Source organism: Ciconia boyciana, chromosome 17 (assembly GCF_034638445.1).
Source record: "Ciconia boyciana chromosome 17, ASM3463844v1, whole genome shotgun sequence".
In the NCBI taxonomy this organism is placed as follows: Eukaryota; Metazoa; Chordata; class Aves; order Ciconiiformes; family Ciconiidae; genus Ciconia; species Ciconia boyciana.
The window spans coordinates 4,408,561-4,425,595 of record NC_132950.1 but is presented as its reverse complement, the minus strand read 5'-3'; the positions used below and the strand labels follow the sequence as shown (position 1 = coordinate 4,425,595).

The 17,035-nt window shown below is 38.9% G+C and overlaps 1 protein-coding gene across 1 annotated transcript in view; it reads left to right on the top strand.

Moving 5' to 3' along the window:
• RABEP1 (rabaptin, RAB GTPase binding effector protein 1) overlaps window positions 1-17,035 on the top strand; it is a 53,238-nt gene that overhangs the window by 5,416 nt on the left and 30,787 nt on the right. Inside the window, exons 2-3 of the mRNA XM_072881830.1 lie at window positions 13,843-13,971; window positions 16,209-16,412. Coding sequence (XP_072737931.1) covers window positions 13,843-13,971; window positions 16,209-16,412 — 333 coding nt within the window. The remainder of the gene's footprint in view (window positions 1-13,842; window positions 13,972-16,208; window positions 16,413-17,035) is intronic.

Here is a 17,035-nt window from a genome sequence, read left to right as displayed (position 1 = left end):
TGACTGCTAATATAATGAGGAATTGCTGTGTTCATTTTATTTATTTTTTCCATTCATGTCTGTTTCTGTCGGCCATGATTCCTGTTGGCATTCAGCTGACTTGTGGTGCTTCTTCTCTCTTTCCTGTCCCCATCCTATGCTTGTCTTCCCTGGCCTGACTCCTCCAAATACAGCAAAGAGGAAAAATAAAAGCTTTTGAATCACCCTTCGCGTCTGTTTCCATCTTCCCTGGCAATTTCTGCCTCCACACAGTTAAGTGGCAGAATTGTGGCCTTCCTTGACCTTTGGTCACAGATTTTCCTCTCCGGTCAAATGGCCGGTCATTTGACCTTGTCTTAGGCAACTGCTGCTCTTCAGCTAATCCTCCGGTTTCCTCAGTCCTCCTTCCCAGCCATCACCTCATCTTCTTTAAATATTGCTCTCCCTCTCGCAGGCCTTTTGCAACCTCCAGTCTGAGGGTGTCCCACGTACCTTGCCCTTGTTCTGGCTGCCCCGGTCTTTGCTTGCTCTGCTCTGCCGTTAGCACACTCTCGCTCTCCATTTCCTCCATGCCTCCATTATTCTTCTTCTAGAGAAAATTGCACGACTGTATAAACTTCCTCTGTGAAAAACGTCTTCCCTTTTCTTTTCCAAACAGCATTGCTCCCTAGCTATGTTGAATCTTAGCTTGTTTGCTGTTTTTTTAATATCTTTTTAGTTAAGATCTTAAGACCTTAACTAAAGATCGTAAGATCTTTGTAGGGAACTTAAGATTCCCTACAAAGGGAAGATCTCCTGCTTTACTCTTGATGTAGAGCAAGTACTTACCAGCTTTTCAACCCTACCTTATACATCTTCAGGTTCTGAGTTTTCTCAGAACAGGTTATAGTATTTTGCAGGCAATGGACTTCAGTTACCTATTTATCATGAGGTTGGCTGACATTTAATTCTTTAATACCTTGGTATCTTTATTTGTAAACCAAAGCAGTTATGTGCCTCACAGATTGTGAAAATTAATTGCTGGAAGTTAATTTATGCCTCTTGGAAAGGCAGGGAAATATAAGAGTTCCATCTTTTGGCTATCAGAGCAGTTCTGAAAGTTGGTATCAGTAGAGAGCAGGGCAGGAAACCCGCACTGCTGCGATTTGCTCATTTTGTTCTGTGTGCAGTTGAGAGCCCTGTCTTGTCTTGTGTGTCTGGCAGCGTTAAGAACTGAAAAATAACTAAGGTCTTTTTTTAAAAAAAAGAAACAACCCACACCAACCTGATTTAGTTACTTAATAAGCAGAAGAGGCTTGCCTTACTGTGGTGAGTCACACCGAGAGAGGAAATTTAAATTCAGGTGGGAATTTTTTGTTAATATTTATCTTCTTGTTATATTCTGTGGTTTCTGAAAATGGTTTTTAGTAAAACTATGGAGCAAAAATGCAATAACAGATAGAAGTTATACAAGGCAAAATGAATCAGAATCAATAATTGAAAGACAACAGAAGCATTAACTGTGTGGTGCTGCAGAGGGAATGGCCTGTAGGTGAGAGGGAAGGATTAACTGAGGATCAAACCAAACCAGCTTTGATTATAGCAGTGTTGCCCATGCCTTTTAGAAAGTGACCTGAATAGACTGTATGGTTTTTATTGCATGTTTTGTTGATACATGTTTTTAACTTACAGATAATTGCAACAGGACTTGAAATGCTATTTAAATGGCAACAAAAGAGAGAAATACGCAAAACGAAAGAAGAAAGAGTGCTCTCACCTTTTTTGTCTAAGTGTTTCCATGTATAACTGTTTACCCACCACACCCTTGCCTTGGTAGGGTAATGTTTTGTATTTGCATGGGTGGTTACCCTTAAAATACTCCCCAACATAAGTAATTTTTGTGTTTATCTTTTAATCTATGCTACATTAGTGCTATGCAAAATGATTAGACTAGCACCATGGTTGGTTGCTTTAAAGGAAAAAAAAAATACAGTAACTTGCAAACAGTAACTTGGATACAACCACAGAGTATAAAACAATCCTTACATCTGTATTTTCAGTGTCATTGGCTTAATCTACATAGGAAGCAACACAGATGAGTGCTAGAAGTTATTGCTCAAGCAATAATTATGTTAACCATCCACTATAAATTTTCATGTCTGGTACCCTTTAAGAAAATTGTCTTAAGGCCTACTGAAGTTCATATTAGACTCCCATTGACTTCAGACACAGGAATTGGAACATTCATTGTACATTAACAGTAGTCTCTGCCAAAATCACTGTGATATAATTTAGCTGTGGTGTTACTTGGTTTATTTTGGTGAAATAGGAAGCATAAATTTGGCTCTGTTAGTTCAAATCATCTGACAGGCTGGCATCTTTATGTCATATGCTACATCTTTTGAATTTTCTTTTAAAGATTGGTTTCAAGTAAGGTTTTCTTAAGTGGTAGCTCGCAATGTCTGTTTATGTCTTCTTCCTTGTGCTGTATCTAGAGATGTGTGCTAAATTAATGGGAAAGCAATTAGCCAAACTCTGAATTCTGTGCTTGACTGACACTTCTAACTGTGAACATATTATAGGTGTCGGTCTGGTCTTCACAGCTTCTGTTTGAGTTTTAGATGAAACTGGAGATAAAGATGCTAAATCTCTAAATGGTGTAGAAACTCCTGATGTTACAAAGGTTACATTAATTTGAGGCACTGAGGCTTACATTTACCTTATGATACATCAGGAAGGGTTGTAATGTTACATTATAGGGTCTAATCTAGCTGCAGTTTTGTACTAGCGTATTTGCTTTCAAGTAAGAGTAAATGTGAGCCTAACATTCTGGAATACAAGTGTGTTCTGATGTATTTTTATATACAGCTCTAGGTTTTGTGCTGGTCTAAATGCATCTATACTGGAGACTCCCTTTCAGTTGCATTTGTTCAAAACCTGTGGGTATACAAACACTGATGAGAAATTTGAGCTTTGGAATTTGCTTTCTGATACAGATTAAGTTTGTAAGCTTCTCTGAATGGAAATCGGGATTTGAGGAAGGTCATTTATCACTTACAAATGACAGTCATCAAGTCTTAAAAAGTAAGCTCTGCTGCATGACTACACTGATCTCAGTTGCCACAAGGGAGAGTGCAGGACAGAAGGCCAGCCTATTTCTTTCGGCAAGCAGCATGCACTTAGGTTTAAACTGATTATCAAACTGTACCCATAGGCTGTGGTTTCACATTACAGCTAAGCCAGTCTAGAAGGTTGCTGCTGCTGAAAGGAGTGATCTTGCTCTCTTCTTCCTGCTCCCACAGTCATGTTCCCGTCATTTCCTTTGTGCCAGCTCTGCCCGTTGGACCCATCGCTGACCCAGTTGAGGTCAGTCACCCAGCTGAGAACTACTTGCTGCTGGATTAATGAGTTTAATTGATTTAGTGAAAGACCTGATGAACATTAGAGCTGGCATAAAGGAAGGGGTGGAGACCATACAGTAGTAATATGAGTGTCCAAGGGTATAGTTCAGACTCTTTCTCACAGTTTAAAGCAGTCTATATCCTTGCTGTCATGTTTGTGCCAGTTCTGGTACATGCTCAACCAAGTGATGAGTGTGGTCAGGGACCTGGTTTGGCTGAAAATTGGTTTGACTCACTCGCCTCTCACCCCCCAGCTTTTTCCTGTATCACTTCTCTGATCCCCTCACTGTACAACCTCAAAAGCTCTTGTAGCATGGTGGGGATAAGGCATGTGTGGTCAGGGTGAGATGGGAGTGCTGCGTTACCCTTTCAGATGACTGCCAGTACTTAAGTTGATTTGAAATGATCATAACTGCAGGCTTAGTAAAGTCTTCATATTCTATATTGCTTATACCCCAGGCATATTTAAAAATTTTTAAAAATTTCATGCTGGAGGAGGATTTTCTTCCTTTTTACTGTTCAGGAATTCGTTTGGTTGACAAGTGGTAGCAAAAAATATGAATATATAGAGTGATGGCAATGTTTTCTGTCGAGAAATAGATTATAGAGGCTTGGGGGAGTAGTAGTCTTGTTCTCAGGGAAACTATTAAATTGCTGTAGAAACCTTACTCCAAATGATAGGAACTGTATCCTGTTCCTTATCAAATAAAGATGTTAATCATCTTTTATTATTTGTCATACTGTGTTTATCACCACAGTGTCTCCATAAATACATCTGGCAACCATATTTTCCAGGCCATTTATTAAGTTTTATATCTTTTAAGTGGTTACTCTAAGGCACCATGTTTTCATGCCTGCCACCTGCTTTTCTGACAACTAACACTTTTAAATTACTATTCCTTGAAAGTAAGTTTCAAGGTACCTGTTCCCTTTCTCAGTTTATTCTCTGCCTACCAATTTGGGTGGCCAAATTATGTAGGAAGGGATAGGGAACCACAGAGGGAAAGAAATCTGGCGTTAACTCCCTTTTGTGGTGCTTGTTCACATTCATAACTCTTGGGTTATGTATGAATTACTGCTATTTCTGAAGCTTTTCTGGTACCTGTAAAAGTACAGTAGTGCTGTCTGGTATCTGCACATGTGGAAGTGAGTTTGCATGCTATTATTGATTATGTCAGCTTTTGAAAATGTCCACAAAGATGCTGATTTGCTTTAAATGGCAGTCTCCTCATACCTGTAAGCAATGGTAAACTAGAGAAGCCATTTCCTATATAAATTTCACAAACAATGACTTCTTTTTGTTTTTCTCTGCATCGTTTTCTTGGTCTAGCTATGTGCTTATCTCTCCAGTTGAATATTTCACTTTTGTTACCTTCTTTTGAATTTTTAAGTGTGTTAGGTCATCATTAATTTGTTCTTTCTGTCAGAAATTGGGAAGCAGAGTATTTGGTGTGGTCTGTAGCCTGAATACTCTCAATGCTACACCTCAATTATTGTCCTTATGACAAATGGCAAGACAGCATGAGATCTTAGACTAGTGGTATCTGGGGGAATTTTTGAATTAATGAAATGGTTTTGTTTTAAATTACTTCATCAAAGAGAACAATACAGTAAGGTTGTTCTGTTTGGGTTTTTTTTTCCTGAGAGCTGAGTCTTATTTTATTCACTTTTTTCCCCCAAAAGAGGACTGCCTTTAATAAATCTGTAGGCAAAGTGATAAACATATTATAAGGAGTCAAAGGGATTTTTTTTTTCCCCCTCCCACTGAAAATGAGTCAGCAATTACATTATCTTGAAAGAAAATCAGTACTGAGTTTGTTGTCTGGGTTTAGCAAATGTTTACATTTTAAGAAAACATTTATACTGGTGGTGTTCAGAGTGATAAATTGTGTAAGTGGTCTCCTCTACAGTCAAGTGTATGTCAGAATCTCTCCCTAAATCTCTGTCTATCTGAAATACTCTTATTTGATCAGAACAGCAGATTTCTGATGGTTTACTAAAACAGACAATATCCTCTATTTAAGTTTTGGTTTTCTTGCAAAGAAAGATACTCTGAAAACCTCACTGTCAAGTGTAATTGCCACGTGAAGTAGTTTAATCCTGTTCTGGATTTTGTGGTTATATCATACAAATGATGAGATGTGGTAGTGTGGAAAAGCTTGGCAGAAGCATTCCTGTGTAAATACGAAGACTCATTCATATTTTCAGTGTTACTTTGATCAAGAAGAATTAAGCAACTTGACAGTTTTGGGGGACTTGCTTTAAAATACTGTGGAAGGGGAATAGGTGGCTCTGCTGGAGGTCTTGTTACAGGCTGAAGGAGCCTCCTCTGTGCGTCTGCTTAAAATACCTTATGTTGAATGTTTAGCTTACCAGTTAATGAGGTAGGACTGACTGGTGAAATAAAAGGAGAGGTGAAAGTGTGCATGAATGCTGACATGTTTGACAGATGCATTGTTTTAAGCTTAGATGTACTACATGCTCAAAAAGCTTTGCCAAGGATTAAGTCAAGCTGTGACTGCCGGGTATATAGATCTACCTAGCCTAGCTTTGAGCTGATAGTGGTATAATCGTAGCAGCAATGACACTCAGTGCAAGCTGTGAACCCTTTTAGAGAAAATTGACCAATACTTGGATACTTAACCTTCGCTGAGTTTTGTGCTGCCATCACCGTGCTCTTGTTTGCTCAATCAGTGACTAGTTTGAGTAAATGTATGCAGCCTGTAGAGTAAATAGACCCTTCATAAATCCGAGAAGTCATTGAGTTTTTTTCCTGCAGTCTTTTTTTAAAATTGATCCTCTTGTAAAGAGCGGTTATAAAAATGAAAAATTGTTAAAGCTGGGGGAATAAGATACAAGCACTGAGAGAGCAGGGAAAATGCTGATGATTGTGATGAGATTGGTAGCTCAGTTCTCTCCATTTTGTGTTGCTATAGATGAATTCAAAGTGTCTGTGTTCACCAGACTGTAGCTTGCCGTTGACTTTTGAGATACTCTGATATGCATCCAAGCTTACCAACACTGCGTTTCTGAGAAGATTCACTGATGGTAGCAGCAGGATGCAGCCAAAATGCTTTCTACAGGATACCATCTATTGTGATGTTCAGTTGACTTTTCCAACACTGTGATTCATCCACTCCTGCCCTATTTAAGTTATCCCTGAATTGATGAGGCAGAAAGCGTGGTTGATTCTCTTGAAAAAATGCTAACAAATAGTGTTTTCCTGAAATTTTATGAGGGATTGTTCTCCCCACCTGCCAAAAAAATCGATGGCAGAAATGAAATAGAGTAAAAACTAATGATGGCAAAACCCCTCACACATTGAGTTGAAACTTCCATGGAGAAAATTAAGCATGTGCACAAAACTGAGAGGTCTGATGGCAATGCTAGTTAAATGGTGAAGGAAAGAACCAGCTACTATGATAAGGGATGTAGGAGAAACCAGGCTATAATAAGGGAGGTAGGGGACTGTCCTTGGGAAGAAATGGTGCTTTTAGCAAATGGAAGATAAATTGCTGGAAAAAAACCTCAAGCCCACTTCTGTCAGCGTGGTTAACTGCATTCTTGTGATACTTGGTGTGAGTGAACACTGTTCCATTGCAGTCTAATTTAAATAATGTTAACTAAGCATAAATTTAAAGCTAGACTTAAGTTACCTGGGGCCAGAATGACTAAATGTGTGGAAGAGGTGAGGAGCATTACTCATCACATGAAGTGGGCTTATCAAAACTGGGAGGATGTCAGGTGTGATTCCCCTTTACTGAGTGTGAATGGAGTGTCAGAGGATGGAGGTTTGGACCCCAGAACAGCAGGTGCCTGGTTTTGTGTCCAAGAAAGAAGACGAGGGAGGCAACAACAAAGCGAGGAAATAGTTAACATGTTGTGAGTGCCATGAAAAGGGAGTGTGTTGGCCTTTTTCCTTGTAATTCTGCATGAAGATGTTTGCTGTATAAACAACTTTGAGGAAGATTTCAGTAAAAATGGTTGCACATCAAAGATACAGGACAATATGTTGTCTTACTAACAAGTACTAAGTGACATTTCTGGTGATCAGTGTTTGACCTGAACCTGGAAATGCTCTCATGTTCTTTTGCCTGCTGTACACTCTGCATCGATTTAAAACAGCAGCACCAAATGTAGCTTTGGTGCTGATCTTGAACAACTCTTCATAGTGAAGAGCAGCTACCCCAGCTGGTGGAAACAGGAACAAGATCTTTAGAGATGATGCACCTGTGAAATGCAAACGACTCATGTAAAATGCCATGAAGATGGTCATATAAACAGTTATGCAAGTTTTTGCAGTATTATGTCAAACATTATTTAGTTGTTATCGCGTATAGCTATTCAACTGTGCAGGATTAATCAAGCCATTTAAAGGACCCTTGTTTTCTCTTCCCTTTGTTTTCATGCCTTTCTTGATTGTATTGTAGAAGAGAATCTTCCCAGTTTTCAAACACCTCAATTTCTTTAGATTTTAATTATTATAATTCGGTGGTAGCTTTTCTTTTTTTCTGAGATCGCTAGTGTAGCAAGTCATACAGTGTTTAACATAAAGGAGAATAAAGAGTAGGAAAAGATACTACTGAGACTACAAGTTACAGTGGAAAGGTGTGTTTGTCATTCAACTTCAATGAAAAAGTAATATTACTTTCAAACTTTAATAGTATATTGCAAACTTTCACTTGATGTTAATATATTTATAATGTGGTTAGATGTTTGTAACATGCAGTACTCAGCTGAATATTTTTGATCCTGCAATTATTGATTTACTCAAATAAAAAGATACTCTAACAGATATGATGCAGCAGGGCTCCGTTCTGCATTGTAAGTGGTATCTGCATTTGTCAGCAACACCAAGTTTTTATGTGTATAGCATTAAATTTGTACTGGATTGTTTGCTTGTGAATGTTTAGTCAATAGAGAACAAATTGTGGATGTCAAATAATCAACTGTACAATAAACTAGAAATTGTTGGATGAAGGTAACGATGTCTCTGAAAGCCACGCTGCTTAAAATCAGGAACTGCCTAAGAGGTAATTCTGCAGAACTACTTACTGGTGGTAATATGTGCAAGCAACAGCATGTCTTCCATTGCACAGCTGCAGGTTAGTCTCTGTTTCTTTTTTTTCTTTTTTTTTTTTTTTCCTCCCCCTCCCCCTTCCCCTTTCGGTAGCTTAGTAATCATCATAGCATGCAGTGAGGTACTGTGGAAAGGAGAGGTGTGACAATCCAGAGGGAGTTGTTGCCACCCTGAAAACAAAGGTGGCAAGTGAGAAGTCTGGTGCAACTCTGTGTCCTCAGATAAAACTAGAAAAGTGTATGCTGCCAGTAAGCTTTAGCCATTTGTCCAGGGAAATAAAATGCTTGATGCTTCCAAATGCAAATTTGGGAAAAGCAAATAATTATTTTCTTCCTTTTTTTCCCTTCAGTTTGGTCTGCTGCTGATGAATATCTGTGTGTAAGGGCAAATTTTGTTCTTTGAAAATAAAGCAACCTTCATTTCATAAGTCAGGAATTGTTTCTGTTCAACATGCTTATTGGAATGACCGTAATCTATTCCTTTACTTCTGTGTGCCTGTTACAGAACAACTGTATTGGATTGTATTTGAAGAATGTGGGGGGGTTTTTTGGGGGGGGGGAATCTGGTTTGGGTTTTTCTTAATTAAATCCTGATTGAAGAAAATAAAGAAGAGCTTTTTGCAGTCTAAATACACATCCTGGTGGGAGACTCTTAGACTAAAAATTTATATAGTAACATAATTGTGGCTCCAATATGATGTCATGATAGAGGAAAATTAGTACTCTTAGGAAATAAGCAGGAAGAAAAATGGACAGCCATGTATTTTTATTTTTCTATACTTCTGTCTCAAGCAGAAGATACAGGAAAAGAAAGAGGTAGAAAATAACAGAAGAATGACAGAAATATGACAGCGATTTTTTTGGGGGGGGGGGAGGTGTCTCAAATTTTATTATCTGTATAGTTTTTTTTTCTGATCTGTTTTTCAGATTTCAGCTATGTAGGACTGAACTCTTGATGTCATGTTTGACACTTTAAATATCAAGTAGAAAGTCTTGTGGCATTAATTTTATAAATAGACCTAGTACTCAAAAATAGTCTTATTGATAATCAGCTTTGTCTGTCTTAATTCTGGAATGATCACTACACGTTTGTGTAACTGGAAACTTTGTCATACATAAAATTTAATCCTTTTGGGAGCTGAGCTGTGAAACAGTGTTTAAGTAACTAGTCAATAAGAAATGTGTGTTTGTTCATGTGTTTTCCTTGAATTGAAATTTTGCTGTATAGCGGGTTAAGAGAAAGTTGTATCTTTTTCACGAGAGTTTCTCTTTGTGTACTCCAGTAGTTTCAAGGTTCTCCTGTAAATTGATGACTCCACTCTGAAATTAATTTTGCTGCCCTTCTTTTGAGTTCTACCTGGTTAAGCCACAGAATAGCATACACTGTACTTTGCTAGAATGGTAGTGTTAAACAGGGAGACGGTGATCCCTGCATGTGACCTGAAGTGTCTGCAAAATCCGTGTTGTTCGTTAGAAACAAAGCTGGTAATTTAATCGGCATGTCTAACTGTGTCATCAGTAGTCTATTTGCCCCAATACTCTGGAAAAAGAAGTGCTATTTACAGCTAATAAATTGTTGGCCAAAGAGACTTCTTGTTTGTTTTTCAGTTTGGCATATCAATTTTTATTTAAATTCTTCTCAATGCTATTTCAGGAGCTAAGAAATTGGGTCTTTAGGGTTTTTGTTTGTTTCTTGATGAGTTAGGGCCCTAATTAGGGAATTAGGTCTTCCACACTACTGCTCTTGTGAAATACAGCATGTCCTGTGCCTGTTCTGATCTCATGTGTGACACAAGATCCTGTTTCAGTCAGGCGTAGCTCCACGAGAGCTGCCCATCTATCGGACTGCGTTGGCAATATACTTCATCGGTGTGGTTAAACATTGATAGCTGCATTTCTGTGCATGGAAATGGGAGCATAGGGACAGGGACTCTGACAAGTTAATGAATACTGTCATTGCAAAATGGATGCTTGGGGCTTGGGACTATTTTTTTTTGGTCAGTTTTAAGTTGATAGCCTATGATGGTAAATACAGTTTTCTTTTTCAGCTCTGTTACAGACCTGGGGTGAGTTGGACCTAAATTCAGAGCAAGGAGTCGGCTATAAATGACAAAGGCCTAATTGAAAATCTATGCATGAATCCATTTCCTGCCATTGACTTCAGTGCACTTCCAGGCAGACTTTAGCCTGCGGTTACCTTCATCTAGCAATTTGGATTTGGGTCACGCTTTCATTTTGGAAAGTGGAGGGTCTGTATGGCCATTGTACAAATCATACCCCCAGAGAAGCAAGTAATTTTGGTGAAAATTTAATCATTCATACTTAGTAGAAGGAAGGTAGTCATGATGTCTTAGAAAATAAACCTTCCTTTACTTTTACTTTTTATGCACATGCGTTTCAGGGGGTTGATGAATTACATAGCTTACGGTCCTCAAGTTTATGTGCCTTGTCTCACTGCAACATGGATAGTGGTAGTGCGGACAAACTCCTCTCCTGTGTGAGGAACAGCAAGGTCTGTCCTGAGCCACATACGTAGTACAGGTGGTAAAAACAGTTTAAACTTGGTATCTGAATAAAAAGAATGATATTAATACACAGTTGCAGTGATGCGTGACCTGCAGTTGAGATCTTAAACTGTTCAGTTTTTCTGAATGCCTACAGCTGGTCCTGACAGTGGCCAGAGCTCTGTTGTGGTGGGGGTTGATTATTTATTACTTTTTTATACATAACTGCCAGGCTGTAGAGAAGGGAAATACTGTAAATGTAAATATTTGAAGTTAAAATTGCATTTCCTGCTTGGTGACTCTGCCATCCCTCTTTCCATTTGGGTGGGAGCATTTAAAAAGGATGAGTCTGTTCTCCCAGCTTAAAGCACTGGAAGTTTCTGCTCTTGTGGTGTTCTCTCTTCCTTCCATCCTCAGCAGAAGCAACTCTCACCCTCATAAGAAATACAACTCAGCTGCTTTGCACTACAGCTTTCTGATGGGACCAGTAGCACAGCTGCTGCTGTCTCTCTGCAAAAGAAAGATGGAAAGGGAAACAAGTAAACAAGGAGTGCTTGAGTCTTCTTTTTTGGGGGCAGGGGGAGGTTTGCTGATGTCTGCTGTTGATTTGTTAACTTTCAGAATTAGTAATTGTAGAATTAAAGAATTTTTTGTATGGTCTTCAAAACGGTGTTTGTAAGGTGAGCAATGTCCAGATTCCTCCTTGGTTTGTTTTGAATGTATTGTGGCTTTGGGCCTCCTGGCTGGTAACTGCAGACGCAGAGCTGCCTGCTTGGACCTGGTTTACTGACCTGCCCTTAACCACTTGGGCTTTAGTGCTTCTAATAGTTTCCTTTCAAGAGCTGAAACTGAGAGATCCAAACCACCTCCTTAGAGCCAAGCATTGCTTTTCATTCCTCAGAGGTGTGAAGCAGGCGTTGCAGCAGCGGGCTGCGCGGGGGCTCTGGCCTGGGTCGGCAAGCGAGCTGCTCTCCCCCAGGCTGCGGGAAGCAGCTTTGCTGGCAGCATCACCCTCTCTCAGAAGTCAGCGGGGAGTGGAAACGTAGGCAAACCCTTTCGCTTTGGAAGACTTCAGCAAGAGATCAAAGGCAACTCTTTAGCCTTGGGAAGCGTTTTTGCTGCCTGGGCCTGGCTCCATGTGTGCAATTTCTTTCCTGGTTTTGATCCAGCCGCTTTCCTGACTCACTTCGTGCTTTGCTCTCAGTGTGTCATCTTTGCTACAGGTTCCTTTCATTTTCTGGAGAATACTCCTGTGCAGTTGGCTTTGCACTATCCAGGTAGGAGTTGCTGGCCAGAAACTGATGTGTTGATATTTAAGGTGATAAAAAGACAAAATTAGGATTTCAATAAAAAAGCACCGTTAAAGTTTCTTCAGGCCTGTATCTACGTATACCTTTTATCTGATAGAGAGTTGAACAGTTTAAGTTCTGTATTTTGTAACGCCATAAGCCCTCATAACCAGCAATCAATAAAACATAGCCATGCTTTTAAAAGGTCCTTTTGTTTGTGTCTGCTCTTACTCTAAGTCATCTGGTACTAAAAATAAATATAACTCACCCAATCTCAATGGCATTGACCATCCAGTTTTTTACCACTGTAAGCTCTAAATCTGATTCCAGCTGTTTGCAAGTCTGAATGTTTGATGCTGAAGTCGTGTAGCTTTTGTACTATGTTTTCACCACTTGCTTTTAGTGGGAAGCATGTTGGGTGTGATATGTAAACACTTCTGATGGGTCAATATTTTATATATCTAGTCTGTGCTATATACAGGCTATAACTGAAAAGAAATGATTCAGCTTTGCACGACAGAGTTGGAACGTGTCCATAAAATGCTTTTGCAGAACAGATAGAATTGTGTAGAGGAACATTATTTGCTCAGTGCATTGCAGCATGGAGGTGGATTTTGTTCTAGTTAATCTGTCTTTTGTTTCTGTTTCATATTTGAATTCTGAGGTGTGCAATGTGAAAACTGTCTGGCTCCTAAACCAGACCTATACTTCTTGAGGTGCAAAGAAGTTAATAGTGCACATGAAGATCAATATTATAAGGTCGGTGGTTGTGGGGGATCTTTACAGCATCGTACAGTGGTATTGTGGTCATTATTGAAAAAAACCCATACGTCGTAACATCTGTAGGTGTCTTGTGGACTTCCTACTGTTCCCTCTTTTGTTGTGCCACCAGATCAACTGCTAATGTGGTAAATACTGGAAAGTAGTGTGATGTACCTGCACCCTTGAGGATTTTTACCTGCTGGAAATGAGTTTTATCGTACAATCAGTCATTTCTCCATAGATTGTGGTCATCTTCTGGCAAACTTTTATGAGTATAGACGGAGAAACCTTCTTTTGGTGAATGTGCAGAACTGAAGACAAGAAAGATAATGGCATCTAATTTTTAGCTTATGGGTTTTTCTGTGCTTTGTTCTTCTATAGTTGTTAGCTGAGCAGCTGTCACTTTGTTTTCTTTGACCTCAGCCTTTGAGAACTTGGTGCTTTGTTGTTCAGCCTTCACATACTGTTCCTGTGCCTGGTGACTAAATTCCTAGTGTTTTGGAAAGAAGCACCAATAGAAATAATTCTGGCACTGTTTTTTTTTTTTATTTCTTCCTTTATTGTATATATGAAACTATGGTTTTCTTTGGGAGATTGATTGTCTTCTACAGAACTACCTGCCACATGCACCTCCAGTGCTGTGAAGATGTCTATTGCAATTTGGTGCTACAGTCTAAGAAAACGTATCTTCCCTTGTTGCTTAAAGGAGTCTGACTGGTTGTCCTGATGTATCATGGGGCAACAGCTGAGCTAATGAATAAAGATATTTTAAAAAGAATAAGCCCCAAACCTCAGAGTTGCAAAATGAGATGCCTTAGTGATGTACCTTATCTTCTGTTTTATTTTTAGTTGCTCTTTTACAACGGGTAGCAGAATTGGAAAAGGTCAATGCAGAATTTCTGCGGACAAAGCAGCAACTTGAGCAAGAATTTAATCAAAAGAGAGCAAAATTTAAGGAGTTATACTTGGCTAAGGAAGGTAAGTTCTCAATTCTCTGAATTATTCTAAAGTTTAATTGCACTTGAGCTTCAAATAATCCCTGTATGAAGAATAACAATTGTAATGCCAACTACTACTCCCCACCTATGCACACCCCATACTTCTTGTTTTGTTTTGGTTTTTTGTTGTTGGTGGGTGTTTTTTGGTTGGTTGATTGTTTTTTTTAAGTTGGTTAAGGATAATTAAGATTTAAGGGATTTTTCTTCCAGTACTGGGACCGTTGACTGCATATCCAGCATGATTGTTATTTCTGATTTGCCAAAAATGAAAGTGACAGTAGTCTTTTCGACAGACACATAGTAAGAACATAAGAGACAAGCAGAGAGTAAAATTCAATAAGTGGCTATTTAGCTTCCTAGAATGAATTTTTAGAATTAGTGTAAAGATTTGCCTGCATGGATAGGATTCAGCAGAGCAACTTGATGTACACACAGAAACACCACCAGTGAGTTTTAACACTAACTTTCTGAAGTCATGGTGTGCTTGTTCTCTCTGAACAGCAGCTGATGTGGTAAGTGGAAAGACGTAGTCTAGATGGTGTGCTGTTTTTACTTTGTGGCTAGCTTTTTTATGTAGTATTAATTTGTCTTAAATTTCCATCTGAAGTAGAATGTAAGCAGACAAACATTATAGAAGTTTTAATGCCAGCCAAGGGCATCTATTTCAATAATGCTCTTTATAGGAAAATTTGAACCATCTGAGCTCAAATATCTGATGAAGAATTGGAGAGGAGAGATAGCTGCTGTTCTGAGAGCCAAATTGATTTATTTCTAATCTTGATGATTTTCCTGTCCTTAACATATGAAAGCAAAGCCAAAAAATAATGCATTAAGACTGCAGCTGCTTGTATAAGCTTATGAGAGCGAAATACAACAGGCATAATGAAGATCAGATCATACAGAAGGCCTATTTCTTTGTGTTTCTGGCAGCTGAATGAAAAGAAATTTAAGATACAAGACACTGCTGATCAGCAATAATTCTCTCTCTTTCAGAACAGAACAGTCAAAAAATAAAAAGTAAAAATAAATTGTGACAAGCGGAAAAAAAAAATAAAAAATCCAACTTTCACATGTACTGAAGTGAAAGGATACCAGAGGAGAATATACAAGCAATTACTTTTTTTCCTTCTTTCCCCAAAGCTTTTTTCCCCTCCCTGTTCTCCAAGGCCCTTTCCTAAATGTACATTGGGACTATGGCAGCCCATCCTTGATATTGTCATTTGAGAACTAAGTAATATAAATGCTGCAAGATCTTGGGGTGGTTTTGGTTGTTTGTTTGTTTGTTTGTTGTTTTTTTTGGTTTTTTTTTTTTTACACAAGGATTAATGCCCTTTTAAGTACCCAGTTAACTCAGGGTTCCATATTCTCTATCAAGGGGTAAGGTGTTGGGCACCAGGATTGATTAAGCATTTTGGTACTGAGGGAAATAAATGGAGATAGCTTGCTGTTTGTTGTACGCTGGCCAGATGTTTCTGCTAAAAGTGATTGCCATTGAAATAGGCTATGTGGGCATAAACTATATTTTGTGTTAGTGCTTTTGGAATTAATTGTATAATATATATCTTCTAGAGCTTTTTGCTTCAAATTGACCAAAAACTCAGGAGGATAATGTGAAATTAGTTTAATTTCTGTTTATAGTTGCAACAATTAGAGAAGTAGTGGATGTTCCATTGAAAGTATCCCCTTTTTTAGAAGAAGCTTAGTTTTAGCAAAGCCATAGTAAAGAACAAACTAGGCTGCATAGTTTTCTTATGTGGGCTCCAGGTAGTGGTCACAGAGTGTTTCTGTTCAAGAAATGTGAAGTGTTCTATCCAAATTCAGGACCAAATTGATGCCAAAAATGGGGGAAGAACTGCCTTCCTGTTTGTTGTTCTTATCTTTTCCAGATTCATTACCAGAATGAGTTAAATAATAATGAACTAATTAAAAGCACAGTTCACTTTCATCAGGTATACTGATTCATAGGTTATATCTACCGTGTCTGCTTTGTGGCTGCGTCCATGAGAAGGTACTTTTTAAATAAAAGGCAAGGGCAAGCGAAGTCAAGAAAGACTAAAGATACCTGCTAACTTTTGTTCAGTTGTCATGGGTAGATGCTTTAATATCAGTGTTTCCTTCACCCCCTTGTTAGAGCACTGTTCTTTGCCATAGTAACTATGGATACTCTTCAGATTGAATTTATTAATCAAGCTAACTGTGAATAATACTTCTTTTCAGAGGACCTGAAGAGACAAAATGCAGTGCTGCAAGCAGCCCAAGATGATCTGGGACAATTGCGGACCCAGCTGATGGAAGCTCATGCTGAAATGGAGAACATCAAAGCTATAGCTACAGTATCTGAAAATACAAAGCAGGAAGCTATCGATGAGGTGAAGAGACAGTGGCAAGAAGAAGTAGCTTCACTGCAAGCTATTATGAAAGGTAACAACCAGGCAAGCTGCTGCTGCTAAGATCAGACACCTCTTTAGTATGCGTTTAGTGATTTGTGTCTGCTCTTGCACAGAATATGGATAGCTGCTTTTCATGGCTTGGCAAAACTGGGCTGCAGAAGCGACGGATGAAGCGTGGTTCCTAAGTTTGTGCAAAGGAGCTTGGTGGCTCTTTTCTGTTAATACGAGGATAGAAGTTAGAAGGAATCATGGCAATGGGAACTCCCACATATATGCAAAGCATTTTTGAGGGACCATGAATGTGATACTTATCTTCGTGGAAGGATGAAGTATAATGCATGTAATTAGACAAGTCTGAAAACAGCTTTCGGCTGACAGCATGATTCTCTTCTCTCCTGTGTAAACATAGTTCTGCTGTCAGACAGTTAAGTGTCCCTCCAGTACTATCACATGGACTTTTCCCCAGGCTAGTGACTGAGCATGCTGCTCTGTATCAGTCGTGGGTCATTGTTTTTTCTTGATAGGTCTGAGCTATTCTTTGTTATGTTTGCACATTGCACAGCTGTTGACATTTGAGACAAACTATGTGCAAGGAACAAAATGCAGGATGTAAACTGGGGACAGACTGTTGCTGTAACTGGCTGTGTTCTTAAA